The 19,285-nt window shown below is 41.8% G+C and overlaps 1 protein-coding gene across 2 annotated transcripts in view; it reads right to left on the minus strand.

Annotated features, from left to right (window-relative positions):
- The window catches only part of RBMS1 (RNA binding motif single stranded interacting protein 1), a 148,533-nt gene extending 135,555 nt beyond the window's left edge, over positions 1 to 12,978 (minus strand). For both annotated transcript variants that reach the window (XM_040603134.1, XM_040603133.1), the window contains exon 1: positions 12,656 to 12,978. In XM_040603134.1, coding sequence (XP_040459068.1) covers positions 12,656 to 12,730 — 75 coding nt within the window. In that variant the 5' untranslated portion in view covers positions 12,731 to 12,978. The remainder of the gene's footprint in view (positions 1 to 12,655) is intronic.
- Between the last annotated feature and the right edge of the window lie 6,307 nt (positions 12,979 to 19,285).

The following is a 19,285-nucleotide window of genomic DNA, read 5'->3' on the forward strand; positions in this document are numbered from 1 at the left end:
TCTAACAGCTGGTAGGTAAATCTAAACTAAACTATATATCCAACACATTTTTAAAATGTGCATATGCAAGTATTAGCAACCACCACCACAGCACAGGGATCCGCAGCATCCTCCCTGGATGACAAAAGCAGTTGGGTGAGATGCAGCACACTTCCCATCAGTAAGAAAGATGCAATACACTTGGGAAGATAACACTCAGATAAATCCCTGCTCTTAAAAGGGGGTGCTGCAGAAATGCCAAGAGTTCTGTTGTTCAACCTATATATGTTTCTAAATCTCATATAAATATCAGTAAAGGAGGAGCCATTTACACTAAACTTGACAGAGCTGAATGAATTGTAAGTAAGCATGGAAAATGACCCATTATATTTCATACGAGTAAAAACAAAAAAGTATTTATTATTCATTTGTTCATCACTCAATTATTCATCTGACATGGAATTCCACTTTCAGTTTTAAAAGTAGGGAAGTGGTAGAAGATATAAAATATGCATAGTTGCTTTTCTGACTCTTTTGGGGCAACATGGCAAAGTAAACTTCTGTCATTCTTCTTTCATTTTACCACACTTTTTTGTTATTTCCCCCAGAAAGATGCATGGCTACTTGGTATGTAAGTGTGAGATGCTGGACAACGCTCCTCCCTAGTCCCAGGCCCTCAACTAAAGAAAGGTCCAAGAATAGCATTTAAAATTCCTAACAGCAGAAACATCCCCAGTGCACAAATATATCTTAATTTCTTCCCAATTCTGTATTTTTGTTAAAATCTTCACTTCTATTTATGTTCAGATAGCCCAGTCACCATCAAGGTAAACACTCCAGGATAAAGAAGGAAATAAAGTAGTGTTTAATTAGAAAATTTCTTTTCTGTAATAATGACTTGGAGTGATACTGCTGCTGCCTCTGCAACTTTCTGGCCATGAGGAATTCATCTTAAGGTCAACTTAATCCTGTCTTAGGTCCCTAAATATATAAATTCTGGCACCTAACAGAAACGTGATTTTCAGAATTAATGAACAACCACGATCACATTATTTAGCGATGTAAAAATGAACTGACATTTGGTGGATTTTACATGTTTTTCTCATCATCAATCTGGCTGGCAACTATAGCTGTGATTTTTTTAATTATTTTTTTTAAGATCTTGTAAAAGCAGCATCTTTAAAATTAACTTCAGGGTTTCAGAACATGAGAGCTTCCTGTTATTATACCTGCCATGGAAAATCCTTAGAAAATATGGGGGAGAGAGTATATAATAGACACTAGAAAGAAGTGCTAATAAAAGCAGAGCCAGCTAAAGAAGCTGGGTGGGTGGGTTTGGAAGCCCTTAACATATCCATAGCTTCTGCAGCTGATGAACTTCCTGTAATTTGGAAGAAAAGTCACTTGAGATACAGCAGAACTGTCAGTGAAAAGCAACAGGAACATGCTAATTCTTCCTATGTTTTCTACTAGAAAGTCAGAACACTGCCTTCTACAGTACTGTCTGCTGCTCCTCTGAATAATGTCTGCTTGGAAAGAAACAAGACTTAATTTGGGGTTAATTATTGTTTTATTTAATTTTTAATCCATGTTCAGGACAAAAACTTATCAACAAATTCAGATATGATGCAGGAACAAGAAATGTCAGCCTAAAGAAGTGGTTTGGTATGAGAATGCATACATCTGTCACGATTTACAGCAGTTTTGTAGCACTATAATGTTCTGCCAGGAGGAAAACAAATAGACAAACCTAAAACCTTACATTTTAAGCAGCTTAAACAAGACTTTTGCTAAAATGGGATAAGGGAATTTGCATGATAAAGAGATTATTGAAATGTCATTTACATATTTGTAGAATGCGTGTTCTATTAAATAGAAGAAGAGAATTCCTTCTACACCTTTCCTTTCCAAATACCGTATCACAGCTTACAATGATGAAACACAGAAGGAACAGTAAGTTACTTTAGAGCCTCTTACACTGACAGCATGGCGATGGTGCTTACAGAATCACACACCACCGGTTTGGTAAGGACATCTGGAGGCCACGCAGTCCAACTTCCCTCCAAGAGCAGGTTCAACTAGATCAGGTTCCTCAGGACCTTGTTCAGTTGAGTTTTCACTCTCTCCAAGAGATCCAGAACCTCTCTTGGCACCTGTTCAGGTGCTTACCCACTCTTACGGTGGAAAGAAAATCATTCATCTCTAATTACAATTTTCTTATGTCACAACTTGTATCTGTTGTGTTGCATCCTATTGCCTATATGCTTCTATGATAAAACTACCAGATCTGTAGACAAGGGGAGAGCAGTGAATGTCATTCACACTGATTTTAGCCAGGACTTTGACATTGTGTCCCACTATATTCTTGGACCCAAGGTAAAGACATTATAGTCTGGATGAGTGGAAAACTAGATTAGAATGAAACTAACAGGATGGTCAGGCTCAGAGAATCACAGTTAATGGGTTATACTCTGCCTGGAGGCCAGTACCAAGTGGAGCGCTACAAAGGTCTATCCTGCTACTGGTATTTTTAACATTTTTATATCAAAGAAGCACAAAGTTCTGCATCTGGGAAGGAAGACTCCCTTGCAATGATATAAACTGGGGACTGACTGGCCGGGGAACAGCTCTGCTGGAACAGCACTGGGGGGGGGGGGGGGGGGGGGGGGGTGTGGCAGACAGCAAGCCAGGCATAAGCCAGCAGCATGCTCTGGCAGTAAGGTATGCCTCCTGGGCTTCATTTGGGTGAGGGAAGTGACTATCCCCCCATTTGATAGACCCCCATGTACAACACTACACGCAGCAGCATGGGGCCCCCAGTAAGACAGACAGACATTGATAAGCTGGAGCAAGTTCAGTGGAGGGCCGTCAAGACAGCTGGGGGCTGGCTCACACGCTCTGTGAAAAGCTGAGGGAACTGGGCTTGTTCAGTCTGGAAAGAAGGCTTTGGCGGGACCTAACAGCAGCTTTTTATTTCTAGAATGAACACCTCTGAGGAGGCTAGCAAGGAGAAGGAGCCATGTTCTTACAGTGGTGCATGGTGTGACAATGAGTGTTGAGTTGAAACAAGAGAGTCTCAGACTGGAAATAAGGGGTGAAAAAAATCACCGTGAGGACAGCCAGCATTGGAACAGGTTGTGCAGAGAGGCTGTGCACCTCCATCCTCGGAGGCTTTCAAGACCGGACTGAGCAACCTGTTCTGATCTTCCAAGTGACCCTGCTTTGAGCAGAAAGTTAGACCAGAGAGCTCCTGAAGTCTCTTCCAACTTGAATTATTCTGTGATCCTATCCTAGAGCACCTCCAAGAAGTGTCTGGGTCCACCTTGTCTATACATGCTCATTTGATACATTTAGACAGCAAGTAGATCTCCCCTTAGCCTTCTGTTCTTAAAAGTTAAATGAAGCCACTTGTAGGACATGGAGATAAAGCAGGGAAATACACACATTCATCGGAGGTGTGGGGGTGTGTGTATGTGCAGGAATCACCCAAATGCAGATATGGAAAGCACAGAGAACAACCTAAACCTAAGCACTGAGTATATGGTCCTGTAAAAGGCCTAAACAGAGAGAGTAGTGAACTGGGAAAAGGAATTCGGGACTGAGAACAAATGAACTGCTTCTATGATTTGATCCCTGTGTTCAGAGAAACGGGAGTTTGACTACTCTTTTTTCAGTAATTCAGCTACACCAAAGAAGCAACCAAGTATCAACATTTCTTCCTTCTACCTGGCACAATAAGAATCTGAGTTTTTGGATAACTGGCTGGATCAGAAGATGCAGGAGGCATTCTAGAGTCTTTGCCCCAGTTAACAGAGATGCTTCCCCCTCCAAAACGTCCCTACGTATTCTCCTCACTTTAACATGCAATTGTCAAAAGCAAATGGTCACTAATCAGAAAAGCTACCCAGAGGAAACCAGAAGGTCACAGGCACGATTCATGAAATTCAAAGTTTATATCATAAACCCTTCTTAAATGTTTTTTCTAGGAGACAGAATGTTTTAGCTAGTACTTTTCCAAATGAGTCACTAACACCCTTGTCTTAATTCTGCAGCTGCTGCTAATTTGAAGTGCCAGCCTTCTCCCCTCTTTCCCCAGAATGAAATAAAATATCAATGTTGCACTGTGCTGAAAATGGAAAGTTAGATGTAACACTATACTACAAGGCCTCTGGAAGTCCCATTTACATTTGATTCTTTCTTTCCTCCTAGGCCTATACCTAACTTAAGCCCTCTCAGCAAGTTACTTCACACTTTCTTCCACACTCATTGGTTACAAGAATGAAAGACAGATTCAAATTGGGGTTTTAACACTTTGTGCACCAACATCTAACACAATTTAAAACAGTAACAGAGAAAACAGTCATAGAAGAATGATGCCAGCTGTTATCTGCATTTGTATGCCATCAACAAGTTTTGGTAACCTAACAGCTCTGTTCTATCTTCCTTTGGCTTGGATCTTTTGCCCTCTTGGGCAAGGACATGGAAAACCTTTTATTTAGAAAAGTTAAGCACCACCCTTTTGTTGTACAAAAGTGAGACCCAAGAGGGTGTACTTTTCTCAGAGTCAACTTCACCCACAATTACACAAATCTCAAACTCCTTAAGTGCCTCATTAGTTGCTCCACTGTAGAAAAGTATTACAGTTGGGGTTTGGGGGGGTCAGTTTTCAGCCAGACTGGTTTCTTGATTCAGCTTACTGATCGATCATACGAATGCTCGTGCCAGCATAGAGGCAGGGACAGGAATGAGTTGCTGGGGGCAATGGGGAAAGACAAGACTGCCCTTTTTGGCTGCTGTGCATAGTTATGTAAAATTAAAGTGATTATGTAGCTATGGCCTGAGGGGTAGAAGAGGTCACAGATACTACGGCAGCCTATAAACTGCTATAGAAATTGTGTCAGCATGTGTTGCCAAGAGACAAGCAAGGGAATTCTGTTCTTAACCTGTAGTAAAAATCCACAAAGTGAAGCCCATTCGCTCTACGTCTCTACAGAAGATCAATACTTTCCTCCCAATGCTCAAGAGTCACAAAACACTTTGAGTTGCATTTTGCATCAGTAAGCTCGGGTTATCTACCCGGACTGATTCTGAAACACTTTTCACAGGCCTTATGTGTACACTGAGATTTCAGAAATTTAGCTTAAATATAATTTGAAATGTTTTCATCAAGTCAGAGTAACTGAGACTAAATGTATTCCTACAGTTTCAGACCACGAACAGAGCACAGTGGTTTCAAAAGCTACCATGAAACAAGTGAGCCATGGTACCTCACAATACCCATGTCCAAGACCTCAGCCTTCCTCAATTCTGAGATAATTCAGCTTAGAACTTAATGAAATTACATTTAAACCCAGGTCTCAGTATTTTCAGCTGAGGAAGGCTAAGAAAACACATGAAGTCAGATAATAATAATCCCCTATTAACCACACAGTAAATACAATCTGAATCTGTTGTGTGCCTGTGTTTTGACTGAAATGAATTAATTCACACAGAACAGATTTTTATCAGCATGTTTTTCAAAAATTTTTCACACCTTTAACAAAGCAGGTGATTTTCCAGTACAAATAGTTGTGATCTGTACTTTGCATAGACCATAGGACATCTATACAGTACAACAAAAAATAGTACATAAGTTGTAGCATATTTTGGGCTAAATCTGAGCATATCTCTTCAAAGGACTATTTCTCAAACCAAAAGCGTAATTTCATGAAAAACAATTTATTATTTACACCATCATTATTTGCTGTTCATTATGACTACTTGGAAGACTGAAACTGAAATATATAACTGTACCAAGCTATATTTTCCCGTTTATGACTACACCTTTGTTCAAACTTCTTTACTGCTAGTATACTTCACTTTGCATCAAGTGTCCTTCATTAGAAGCACTGGATTAGTAGCATCAACTACCTTTCTGAGTAAGAGTGATGCATGTACTATCAACACTGACAGCTCAAACTGCTGCTTGGACTTTGAAGCAGCTTAAAAATTGGGTCCAAGACGGTTTTTTTATGTATATCCTAGAGAGATATGTTTCTGAATGGCATTGTCTTATTGGGAAACAGATTTAGAAAGCAATGCTTTACTACATTGTATTATTCCCCATTGCAAAACGTCAATAATTTTATCTATCTTTTCTTTGTTCCTTCAATACGAAGTGTAAGATCCAAAAATTACTCCCAGGAAATTTCATCCTTAAGACTGAGACCTGAAGTTTACGCTCTTAACTAGAAGAAAAATATTTTGAAGTATAGAGTTCCCTTTACAAATAAGGTTAAGAATCTAAACAGCATGCTCAGCTCTGGTTTAAAAGTAATGAGAAAAAACTACCGTCATTACCAAGAGTAACAGTTGAGTTGTGAAAGAAAACATACTTCAAAGAACTATTTTATACAAAGAAAATTAACTTCTCTCCCCACAAATTTATCGTACACCTTTCATGACTGCCTTGGGATCCTGCGTTGAAGGTAAAGCTAGAAAATACACCAGTACAAATCAGACATATTGTGCAATTCTAGTCTCTACAGCTGCTGCTACCTACTGGATATAAAATTCATAGACATGGTTTTGGACCATACCCAGTGCCTGGGGGTGTTAATAATCAAACACAAAAGGCAAACAGTACTGAATAAATTTTTCATGGTTTTTTTAAGTCATATATTGGTTTATCACTTTTCTGTAAAAGTCAGTCCCGTAAGACTATCAGACTCAGAATCTGACTCGTATGTCAGCAGTAAAGTTACTACTGAATCAAGAAGAGGGACCAAGATTCCGTTGACGTGTTAAATGAGGCCAATCACACAGTATCAAATTAAGCCCCAAGCACAGTGTACTCTAGGGATGAGTTTAGTCTCAAACTTCTAGAAATTACAATGCTTATAAGAACCTGTCATTTCTACCATTAATGCAGTAGGGGAAATATTTTTTATTTTGTCATTTGCAAATTCAGCTTCTAGTGCATGTGTATTCATACCATTCCTCTCTTTAGAGAGGTTGGATTAAGAGAGAAAAGTTGTGGTTTTTTAAAAACTCTTTTTAAAAAATTCCCTAGAAAAAGTACAAAATCAATGCCATTGCTACTTGTCCTTGATTCCAGCGCTCATCACACAATCTATGTGTTGCACTGCCTAACTTTTGATCCTCCAAAGTGAAGATTACGAGTAACATGTCACTGCAGATCACCTCCAAATTATGCATGGTCAGTATAACCCAAGTGTGAATCGAGTTTCTAGTAAATAAAATGTCGCTCATCTGAAATGAAATCAAAGGCAAAACTCATGTTAACTTCAATGAAGCCAGCCTTCAAGATGATGATGTTGTGAAGCATTTCTATATTTCATTTACCTTTATCTTCATCGGTTATTTATATAGTCACAATAATGTACATTAACATACACAATACATTAACTTATGTCCTTCTTGACTCCACCAAACAATGCAGTGCTTCCAGCATGGAATATTCAGGTTTAAACCTTCCTGCAGTCACTGCTGCTGACCATCTATCTGGGTACATCCTGCTTCTAATGCAGATTTGTCCATAGTTCTCAAGAGAGGCCCTGACAGAATGATGCAAAACCAGAGTAATTCAAGGCAAGGAGGATGAACATTTGCAGAGCTTTGTATGAACTTCGTTCAATCCATTTCTAGAAAACCTTCAATTTTTGCATATACAAGAATTATTCGAGTAATGCTTTCTAGAAATACTTTCTGAAGGACAATTTCTAGTTCATAGCAAGCCACCTGAACTAAACTTCAAAAGTTAAAAGGAGCTCTAACTGGGACAAGGAGAGAGACGCCCCCCACAAAATAAGCTAGCTTGAACAATTACATTAAAAAATCATTGTGATCAGTGACAAAAAGTCACTAGCCTGTCTGATGGATAGACGCATCCATGCATGCACATGCAAACAGGCATTCCCAGTTTTGGACAGAGATGTTTGGAAGATGAGTAAATGCTCTTTCTAGAGAACATTCTTCAATTCTCCAAATGTTACATCCCTTGAGATTATTTTATACAACTGGAGGGATCACTTCACCATCAGCACTCTCGTGTTTTTCCTAAAATTGGGTAATTTTTATACTTCTTTCCCTTCCACAATGTGGTACACTTTTTGAAGGAATTCTTTGGATAGTTGCACAATAAAATCCCAGCCCAACCAGAATGGGAAAGAACACATTCAAGAGGTTGAGGAGGCTAACAGGATCAGGTAACTGCACAGAGACAAAAAGTTAGCCTGCAGCTAACTGTGCTTTTATTTGGGTTTTTTTTTAATGGATTTCTAAGCCCAGTCAAGAACCAGAGACATCACAATTACGGACAATTAATATAACTTCCCACAACAAGAAGTGTGCAAATTATTTCTATCCAACCTTATAAACACGCATACTCCACGTAACTGTAGACTTGTCTTTTACTATGTACAGATTTTGCAGTCATAGTGCCTACGGAATAAATACATTTAAGGTCACTAGAATTAGTAATCATTTACTCTGATTAAAATCGGCTCATAAGCTAGTAAAAAATTTTAAAGGGTAATAGACCTCTGCTTGGCACAGACTGTGGTGAGTAAAGGTATTCATCAATAACAAATCATTAGAGTCCTACCACTTCTGCTTTAGAAGCATCTAAACCAGAAGGTTCTATATCAGTCTATTAACTTCATACACTGACACTAAACTGTGGGTTATCCAGTGTCTCCTAATAAGAAAGTTTGATATCTGTTTTGTTTAACACTGCAGTAAGCTCCCTGTTATCCCATTTCCTACTTACTCTGCCATCAAAAGGCTTGGAGAAAAATTAAATGTTCCCATTTAAAAGTTTGCTATCAACAACCTGAAAATAAGTTTTTGACGTGGCAGAATCTGCCTGTTCGCTACAAGTTTACATCAATCTATACTCCTGCCTATGAACCTACACAAACTTCTAGAAATATTAGTTCTTTTCATATCTGCCAGGGTACTCATTTTGCAGCTACCAAATTATACAGTTGGAAGCCCACTCAAAGGTAATTTAGCAAGATTCATGAGATTTCATTTCTGCTGGGTTCTTGTTACCTAATACCACACAAAAGAAATAGAATTTGAGTATCACATAAATATTATCTATTACTATTAAACGCTTGCACATTAAATAAACCATGCTATCTACAGGAAATGTTGCAGATTTCTACTAACTCTCTCATACAAAGAACTTTTCTGTATGATACAGAAACCTATCAGTAAAATTAGTCATATTGTTGCATTACCACCCAAGGGAAACCCAGTAACACAGCTAGTTATCACAATTTATTTGTAGATTGTTGTGTGTATCATGTCCCTGAATTCCATCTGATATTTACGTAAAGGAAAACAAAACATAAATTCACTTTTATTTCTTACTTGACCAAAGCAAACAGATTGGTGGCCTAGAGATGTATATATATACATTATACATTTGTATTTTTTTATGTGTACTCTGTCTTGTTAAACCTTTCAACACTTCGCCTAGCACAGTCATATTTTACTCCTGGTCAGAGGGGCCTTCAGCATTAGTTAAATGCTTACAATCTTAATTAAAATCATTTTCTAAAATGTTGAAATACAGCATATCTTCATTACAAATAAAATATTAAGTAAGGAAATCAAATACAACGGAGTTGAAATTTGAAAAGCAATGTTACAGAAATATTGTTAAAGAAAGTATCTAAATCTTTAGAAACACCCATTGAACTTGGAAAATATTTTTTGATGCTCTCTGACACATCATGCAGTGCTGCAGTGTAGGAACTGTCCTAAAACATACATTCATTGGAAGACACAAAAATTTAACAGATACATCAAACACATCATTTGCCAGAACAACTGTAGCAGTCCCAAAAATGCAGGTTTTACAAGTTTCAACTTGAAACAGTTTCAAACTATTTTCATTGCCATAATGATTTTTCATATTAAAAGCCTTAAATCAAATGAACAAAGTAAACACTGGAAGCAGGTGTAAGTCCACGGTTTCACTAATCTCTTTTGATGCTGAGCTCCCTAAGATTAGGGCGAGGGAGGTGCTGAATCACAGCAAACGTTTGTATTTCCTCCCAGAATATATGACTGAACCAGCCTGAACACTTCACGAGTAAGACTGTGAAGATCATAACAGACAAATACAAAATCTGTTTTTAAAATCTATAACATATTTTGTAGCAAATAAAATAGCTGACCACATCAACATTTTAACCTAAAGAGCCATTAGGAATACATGTGCCTTCTAATGAGTATTTCTGAGCTCTCTACAGAAAAATCCATCTTCAAGCAATTCCTGTCATCTCCTAATTATCGATTTGCAGTTTATTAGTCAGCAGATTTTCCATCATTACTTAAGTAAAGATAAGATGGGAAGCTAAACTTCTAGTTTCAAAATCTCTTACCTCCGCCAGTGCAATCATGTGTCATTACCCATCATACGTTCAGCAAAGGCTATTCAACTCTACTATAATTTGTCTTAAAGATTTCTCCAGAATTACTGAAATAGTTCATGTAGCGGACAGTGTGTTGTGTTAGGGCCCAAAGAACAGAACAGCTGAAAATTATGAATTTAATAATTTTTCTGCATGTTAAGAGAGGATCCATAGCAAGAAGGTTGCTTATATTACTGAATTCTGCATACCCGAATATTGAAACTTACAGTTACTGCTCCATTTATCTACACCAAAGAGCCATCTTTTTTCTTTTATTTCTTTTACAAAATCAAGATCTCTGAAAACAGGAAGCCTTCACTAGATCACTGATATTTGATTTCATGTGTGCAGGTCAAATGGCTGTGTGCTTTCTCTGCTGAAACAGAGTAATGTAATTTAAGGCTGTATAATTTTATAGCAAAGACTGCAAGATGTTTTGAAGATGTCGTTGACTGTAATACAAATCAATATTAGATTATCTGTACAGGAAACATTTTCAAAAGATGGTCCATCAGGCTTTCTCATAGGATCATGGATTTCTAGGATCATACTCTAATAACTACAGTAAGCTATTACAGTTTACCTCCCTCTTCAATTATTTACAGGTTGAAAAAGCCAAGTGACATTGCTTTATACATATTCACTATTATGGTTTTGGTTCATAACTTACCAATGTCACACAGAATCATGAAGGTGAAAGTTTCTGAACAAAGATATTTCTTCTTTTGAAAATATTCACAGTCATACAGCTAAGTGATGCAAAAGGCTGTCCTCTAGGCACTCTACCTTTCTTCAAAATAATGCATTAAAAATATATATCCAAACAGTACTGAAGTGATTACTCTGCAGCATAATCTTTAAATAGCTAGACTGTACTATCTAGCCTGATGTCGATTACACATATGAGAGATTAGTCATTTCAAATCACCTCAAGACCTTCATCATATTTCTATCAATTTCTGTATATGTGAAAGCACATTTCAAAGCTTCCTCATTGCTGACTTGTAAAATGTCTCATGACTGTCAAACTGAATTTATTTTTCAGCCAAGCAGCATAAATTACATTTCACAATATAGTAACACAGAACACAATAAAAAGAAGAGCCTATCAAGCGTGCGGATAAAGAGAAGGGAATTCTTGTCCTGTCATTGCCACACAGGCAGGACACTTCCATAGCAAAAGAAAAAAAAAGAAAAAAACCAACAAACAAAGCCCAACAACAGCACACACACAAAAAACCCACACAAAAAAAAACCAAAAAACACAACACACGATTATGACCTCTAAAAAAAGTTCACACATTGAAGCCTCATATGGGTCTGTTTTGCCTTGCGAGGAGTGACACTGGGGTTGGAGAGGCTTACGCGAGATGTTCCAGACAGCTGATGCAACCACCTCTGCATCTGCCAGTGTGCAGCGTGATGCTTCTAGAGCAGTGGGGCTGGCTGCCCTTACAGACTTGAAGGAGAAAGGGGGGGGGGGGGGGGGAAAGGTGGAGATCCACCACCGCAAGAACTACTGAATCAGTTTTCCCACGCACGGCAGCTCCCCGTGGACAACTGGCCGTCAGGAGCTGGACCCTTAACGCCTTTTTAATCCAGTTTGTAAACTGCGAGGCGGCAGCTCACAAAGGTCCAACTCCACAGACAACGAGTACCCAGCCGAGCCCTGCAGCCTGCCCAGCGCCCGCGGTTCAGCGCATTACGGCCATGCCCAGCGCCGCCCCGCCACCCCCGGGACGCCCCGCCACCCCCGGGACGCCCCGCCACCCCCGGCCCAGCCGGCGCGACGGGGGACCCGGCCGGGCCCCGACTGCGGGTCGCTCCCAGCGCCCGAGGCGGCTGCGCCCGGTGCCGGCAGCGGGCGCGGGGCCCCGCAGCGCTCCGCCGTGCGGCGGGGTGGCCGGGGACGCGGCGGGGAAGGAGGAGACACGCCGAGAGCCCCGGGGAGGAGGAGGGACCGCGGGCGGGGGGAGGCGAGGGGGAAGGAGACAGGTCGCAGCCGGCACGGGCGGCAGCCGGTGAAGGGGTGGGCGCCCGGCGGCTCCCGGCGGCGCTCCCGGGGCGGCGGCGGGCGGCAGGAAGGGGCTGCCGCCTCTTTCCTGTCTCCGTCCCCCGGTGCAACCTGACCGCCTCCCCCGGGCCATGCCCCGCGTCGCGCAGCCCCCGTCCGGGCTCGGCCCCGGCCCGCCGCCCTGGAGCGGGGCCAGCCGCAGCCCCGCCGCGCCGCCCGGCGTGCCGTACCCTACCTTCGCCTGCAGATACTGGGGGTAGTAGTAGGTGGTGTACTGGGGGTACATCTGCTGTTTCCACACTTTGCCCATGAAGCTGGAAATGTAGCCTGCAGTGCAGGGACGGGGGGGCACTTTGGGGGGCTCCAGCCGCCTCTCCGTCTCTCTCTCCCTCCTGTCTCTTCCTCTCCGGCGGCGGCGGCTGCTGCTGCTGCTCCTCGGCCGAGCCCAGACCTTCCTCCTCCTCCACCCAGAAGCCACACGGAGCGGCGGCGGCGGGGGCAGGCACTCTCGCTCTCTCCCCGGGAGTTCCTGCCAAGTCCCCGCCCGGCCGGGGCCGAGCAGCGGCGGCGGCGGGCCGGCTGGCGGAGCGAGGAGCGCTCGGGGCCGGCGCGGCGGCGGCGGTGCCAGGCGGCGGGGCAGGGCCGGCGGAGGGAGGGAGGGAGGGTGGAGGGAGGCGGGAGAGAGGGGGCGAGGGGCGGCGCTTGGCCCCGCCGTGCGAGCCCCGGGCCGGCCCGGGCGGCGGGGCAGCCCCGCGGGGCAGGGGGAGCCTCCGCGGCGGGCAGCGAGCGGCGCCGCTCGGCCGGGGGCCGCTGCGGCACCGGGAAGGGCAGCGGTGCCCGGCGGGAGCGGAGCGGAGAGGAGAGGAGAGGAGAGGAGATGAGCGGGGGGTTCCACGTTCCGGAGGAGGAGGAGGAGGAGGAGGAGGGCTGCAGTGGTCGCATCCGCGCACGGCTCGGCTCTGACCTAATTAGCCGGGTGGTGCTTTGTTATCGCCTCTGCTCTTTGTGCCTCTCGGCGCCGAGCAGTGGTGCGGGCTGTAGGGGAGACGGGTATACAATTTTGGAAAACTAGGTTTGGCTTCGGTTCTGCCTGGCGGTGGAGGGTCCATTTATCTGGTAGGAGCAGGAGGCACTGCAGTGCTAAAATCGCCCTACAGAACAGCAACCACAAAACCAGACCAAATTCCCTGTCTGGCCCATCGTACATCCTTAGATTTGTACTTTTGCCAGCAGTGCCGAGTACACTTCGTTCTTAAGCAGGAACCATTCCCGTTCTAGTCGATAGTAGTTATCATTTTTCCACTTGAATATTTTCTCTCTGAAAGATAATTTCCCAAATGCTAGAGGTAGGCATCAGCAGCACACTATAATCCACTCTTGTTTGTAAAAAAAAAAAAAACAAACACTCAGCCCAGTGGGCTTGCCTCTGACAAATGTGTCTCTTCTCCACCCACGGATGAACTGATCCTCAGAGCATTAAAGCAGATGCCATTTCTTTGTCACACTAATCACAAGCATTTTTGACTCTCAGCACTGTTTTATTAATAAAACATACATGTAAGGTCCACCAAAACTCCTCAGTGTACTAGCATCAGCTAAGCTAAAGGTGATAATAGTGGAAAGAAAGATTTCAAAACTTGAGGATTTACAAGCATCCCAGTGCAATAGCAAAGGCAGACTTTGTACAGCCATGAATCCCTGGTGCAGGCTGAGTGATGGGAGGTAACTGCAGATGCTCTTCCAAATTCCAACTGAGCAGAGGACAATTATGCAAATGACATTGCAGCTCTGCTGGCTAGCTGTTAAGATCTCTTCAGAAGTTTTTTTCTGGGGAATTTGTACATGCTTTATGGTCCACACAGATTGAAAGAGTAGTTGCATCTTTAGGGGACAGCTTTTACTCCAGGAAAGAGGCATGGGAGCTCCTGAATTTTGGTTGGGGTTGGGGGGGGGGAATTGTTTGCATTGATTTGGCTTTTTTTTTTTTTTTTTTTTTTTTTGGTTAATGCAGAGCTAGAATGACTATGGATGAACACAGAAAGCACATGTGTTCGTAATATTTTTGTGTCCACAATGGTAACTTTCTGTGGGAGGGACGAAGATTAAAGCTAGAGGAAAAGCTGAGCAGAACAGAAATATCAGGTATTTGAGGGGGTTAAGAATGTGCATCTGGAAAAGCTGAAATGGCCATGGCCAAAATCAGCTGCCTTCTGTTGACTGTACTGGCGTTTACGCAGTGGAAAAAGCATACAGGCTGCACTTATATCTGAAGAATGCAAGGTAATACGGCTCCAGGGTAGTGCATGGTCAGAGGATAGTAGAAATGAAATTTCAGAGCTTTGTGGGGAAATGTGTTGCTACGGCCCAGATACGTGATGGTACTGTTACAGTTTGCTTTGAGAACTGCCAAATTGTGGTCTGAAGTTCATGGTTCAACTACAAAGAATGTGGTGCTGGCCTCTCTTAAGCTGACAGGTTACGGGTACTAGCACACTTAGTTTCTTTCTGAAAAAAAACCCAGAACAAGCAAGAAGAAGAAATAAAGACTGGTAGCTAATGGGGGGATTTTGTGGAGATTTGCCTGAGGATAAGGAAAGAATGAGATCTGAAAGAAAATGCATATTGTACTGAAGACAGCTAGAAATACAAGAGTGTACCCATCTTCATGTAAACAGCTACGTGGTTGGTACAAGTAGGTTGTGCAGTCATGAATGGGGAGAGAAGCATCCAGAAGAAAAAATTCTCTAGGAAATGAGGAGAGGGGCCTGTATCATTCCAGCATTTACAACTGCAACAGTCTCCAGCTTAGTTGTGTCAAGTTACTGAGAACGGCTGATGACTGCCAGCAAGACGAGCAGCAATGCACTCTGCCACGACGGTTCCTGAAAGTGATGAAAGAAGAAATCTGGCTAAGACAGTGTTTGATTACAACTGCAACAGCTACAGCTGATCTCCAAGTTCCTTCCCAGTCTCTCCTTGCAGAGACTTAGAACTTTCCCAAACAAGGTCTTTTGCTCTAAAGCTTAATGTCATCCCCAAACATGTGCCACTGTTAATGTAAGGTTGAAACTGATTTGATTCCATTTGCAACCAGAATATTTTCTAATTAAAGATCTACTTCCATTGGAATATCTGCTCTAATTTGTTTAGCAAAGCTGACATTGCAGAAGGTCAAAATTGATACTTTATAATTAAATTTAAAAAACAAGCCTGCAGTTTAATACTACAAACTTTTACAGTGCAGTGATCCCACCAACAATTCATGAGAATTTGCAAACGATGCTGTTTTTATTAAAATGAGTTTCAAAAATATAATTATTTTATTTGAATGTTTTACATAAGCCTCAGTTACAATATTTTTTTTTTTCATTTTTAAAAATTGTATTGAAGGCATTTACTGTATTCAGAATGAATCAATGAAGAATTCTTAGGGAAAAAAATCTTAAATCAGCATCACTCAGGGCAGTCTCTGCTTGTATCTTTTTAATACATTGAATATTCAGCCAACTTAGTAATGTGAGCGCAAGTTGTGCAATACAGACAGGATGGCATTGCAGAAGAAACTTTAAACTGAATGACTAATAACTTAACTTTTCATACTGATGGAAATGTTTGTTTTGAATTGCTTATTCTGTGTTCATAGCAAGGGCATACAAACACTTTTAAACTGAAACTACTTGTGCTGTCTGGCGGTACTAACTAAATACAAGGTTAAAAATGCTTCCTTCATTTATGCACTACACAAAGTAGAGGATTAAGAAGGAAGGTAAACATTGAATTCTGTTCTGAAGGCTAGTAGATACCCAACAAAGTAACAAAAAGATTTATTTTTCTTCTTTCAAAGCTGACTTCCTACACATGTACCAGTACAAATCTAGATACTGTGGCTTTGTGGATGTTAGGGAAAGCAGTAATCCATAATTTTGCCCATGGTCATAGATTTCACTGACTATTGATGGAACAATATTAATTTCTACTTCTTTTTTTCTTTTTTTCTTTTTTTTTACATTATTTCCTTATCATAGGTATACTCTCAGCAGTCAGGACTGACTAAAACAGGATGAAAACACAGTTGGGCTACTGCTGCAAAAGCCTGAGAAGCACTGTATGTGCTGCCGTGTCAGAGGAGTTTCAGGGCAATTCAGTTAAACCCAGTCAATGGTTGTCCACTGACACAGAGGGTTGGAAGAGAAATCCTGTTTAAACTTTACAGATTAATTTAGACATTAGGAGTTCTACCCTAAGGCAGAAAAAATCAAATGCAATGCAGAACAGGAGGGAAATGTATTTAATCCACCTCACTTGAAGAACCAAGCAGACTGCTGTAGTCTGCACCACTTGGGGTCTTTGCACTGGTTTAAACTGAGAGACAGACATGGTTTTGCTGAAATTGTTATTACTTTGACACAGTCAGGAATATTTGAACAAGGATTTTTTTGGGGGGTTAAGATACTAGCTTGAGTCTTGGGAGATCTTTGTCCAATACCAGATCCACCACAGAATGTGGGCAAGAGGGTGAGCGAGGCTGGATTACCCTGTGCCTTACTTCCCCAGTTTGAAAACTGTGTCAAACATTCACTCTCTTCTGTTCTTTGCCTGCCTTGTGTGGTCAGTCTGTAGGCAATGCAAGGCACCACAACCATTTGCTAGGAATCTGCCTAGTGTGATTCACAAGAAACAACAAAAATAAATAGAAGCAGCGGCAGCGCATCACCTGTGGATGCTGAGAAGCTAGGTACTGCATCCTGATTCACATACAAATGTTAACAAACCAAAGACCTGGTTTATGCCCCCAAACAGGGTGTTAGGGCTACAGAAATGGGACTAGGCTTAAGCTCTCAATCAGTAACTTCTTTGCTCTTCCCCTCAACCCCAACACGCACTGTTCCAATTACTTGCAAAACCTCCTTGTTGTAACCACCCTTAGCCCCACCATATGGCCTTGACTGCTTTGCAACACAAATGAAAGACTCTTCAATTCAGGTCGCAGTAGGCCACACTCTTAAACACAAAGGCTAAATAAACGGGCATTGTTAATGGGCCACCAAGATGAAAAGCACTTGATTGTTTTCATCAATTAAATCAACTCTAGATTTAGTGGCTATTAACCCTTTCAGCAAATTCTTAAATATTTATTTCAGCAGAATTACTACAATTGTGTATTTTTACAGTAGCTCTCCTGGTGTAACAACGCTCCACTGAAACATAGCTGAATGTGGTGTGCCCTTGTTCATCCTTACAGCTGAGCCATATACTGCACTGGCTCAGCTGCTCCCGACAGCTGCGCTCAGTGTGATTCACTTTTGTAGAATCTACAGGGCTATACACTATTCTAAGATTGTCCACTGACATTAACATATAGGAATTTAACATACTTCTGTATCTGGGCTTCCCCTCTCACAAAGCTTCACATGTACCAGGCAATGCTCCCACTATTGGCAATGCATGTCAACAAAAGATGCGGCCAGACTGCTCATAAAAACATCTTCTGTGTTTGCAGCTAAACATATCACCATGAATTTGAGTAGAGTGCCAGCAATAACCTTTTCTTCATGTTTAGATAGGTCTGAGAGAATCCTTTCCCACATAAGCACTGTATTTTCTGAGTTTTCTATATTCTAGTTTAGTTTACCCTAAGATGTCCAGCTAATGAAGATGACTGCATACTAACAGCAGTGACAGGTTTTTTCGGCATTCTTCATAAAACCTTTGAGGCACCTCTTTTTGGTCCAGCTCTACAGATCCATTTAGTACATGTACATTTTATTTAAATGGTCTTCTCACTGATGGCAAAAAAATAGCTGAATTATAGGAGTATGTTCATTCTAAGGTGGAGGTAGTTAAGAATCCAGCTTCTTTTCATACATTTTTTTATCAGGAACTTCCATCCCATGCAGTTCCTAACCACCCTGGATCTACCAATACAGTCTTCACTGCGCAAGCAGATGAGCAAGGAAAAGGATAATTGTACCTCTAAAAAATATTGACCAGCTACAGTTCTTTCATTAGGATATTCCCTTTCAATGTTCTTATCTCAGTTTTGGGGCAGTTTTTGCCATTCCTTCTCATTCTCCACAAAGAGGTGAGGAAAACACCAACCGCAGCCTGCTTTGGCTGCAGCGCAGTAAGAATTCTTGCAGGTGTCTTTTTACCAGCTTGACCAACCAGCTGTGGTTGGTCCTGATCAAATTCAAACCATTGATTTTAAAATATTTGTGGATAATTCAGAATAAATATTATTTTTTTTGCCATGCAAACAAAAATTAAAAGTTTAATTTGCATAGGCAACAGACAGCTTATTTCTACAGACTTCAGGGCCACATTGCACAGTCTTCAAGCATATTGTAAGCAAGTTCTGAATAAAGGGTGAAGGATACATCATTCAGGCTTCTATTCTAAAATGCCCCTAAATTTTCCTATTTTTGGAATAAAACTATTCCCAACTATGAAATGTCAACTTCTCAATCCACACTCAGTTGTATTTTAGGCAAGTTCTGCAGCTTATGAAACATCTAACAAGTCCTTCCAACATCTCAAACTCCTCCTACTCCATCCCTCACCCAGAGCAACAACTCCAGCTGTCGCAGAGCCTCTGCGCCCTGTGTGTGCTATGCATGCGGGTGAGTGGATTTGATCCCGCGCTGCCTGGCCAAATGGCCCAGGCTGAACCCCAGCCACTGGGCTCTCAAGCAGAACACCAGCTTACTCACCTTTTCTCAGTTACTGATTTGCATGCAACTTTTCAGGCCATCCTACCTATGACACCTCTGCTCCACCACCACCTTTGATTGAAATTGGCCAAAGGCTTCAAAAGTTGTAATGGCATATGGGATGAAGAAGGAGGAGGTGGGAAAGCAAAAGAATT

This window comes from Falco naumanni, chromosome 8 (genome assembly GCF_017639655.2).
Source record: "Falco naumanni isolate bFalNau1 chromosome 8, bFalNau1.pat, whole genome shotgun sequence".
In the NCBI taxonomy this organism is placed as follows: domain Eukaryota; kingdom Metazoa; phylum Chordata; class Aves; order Falconiformes; family Falconidae; genus Falco; species Falco naumanni.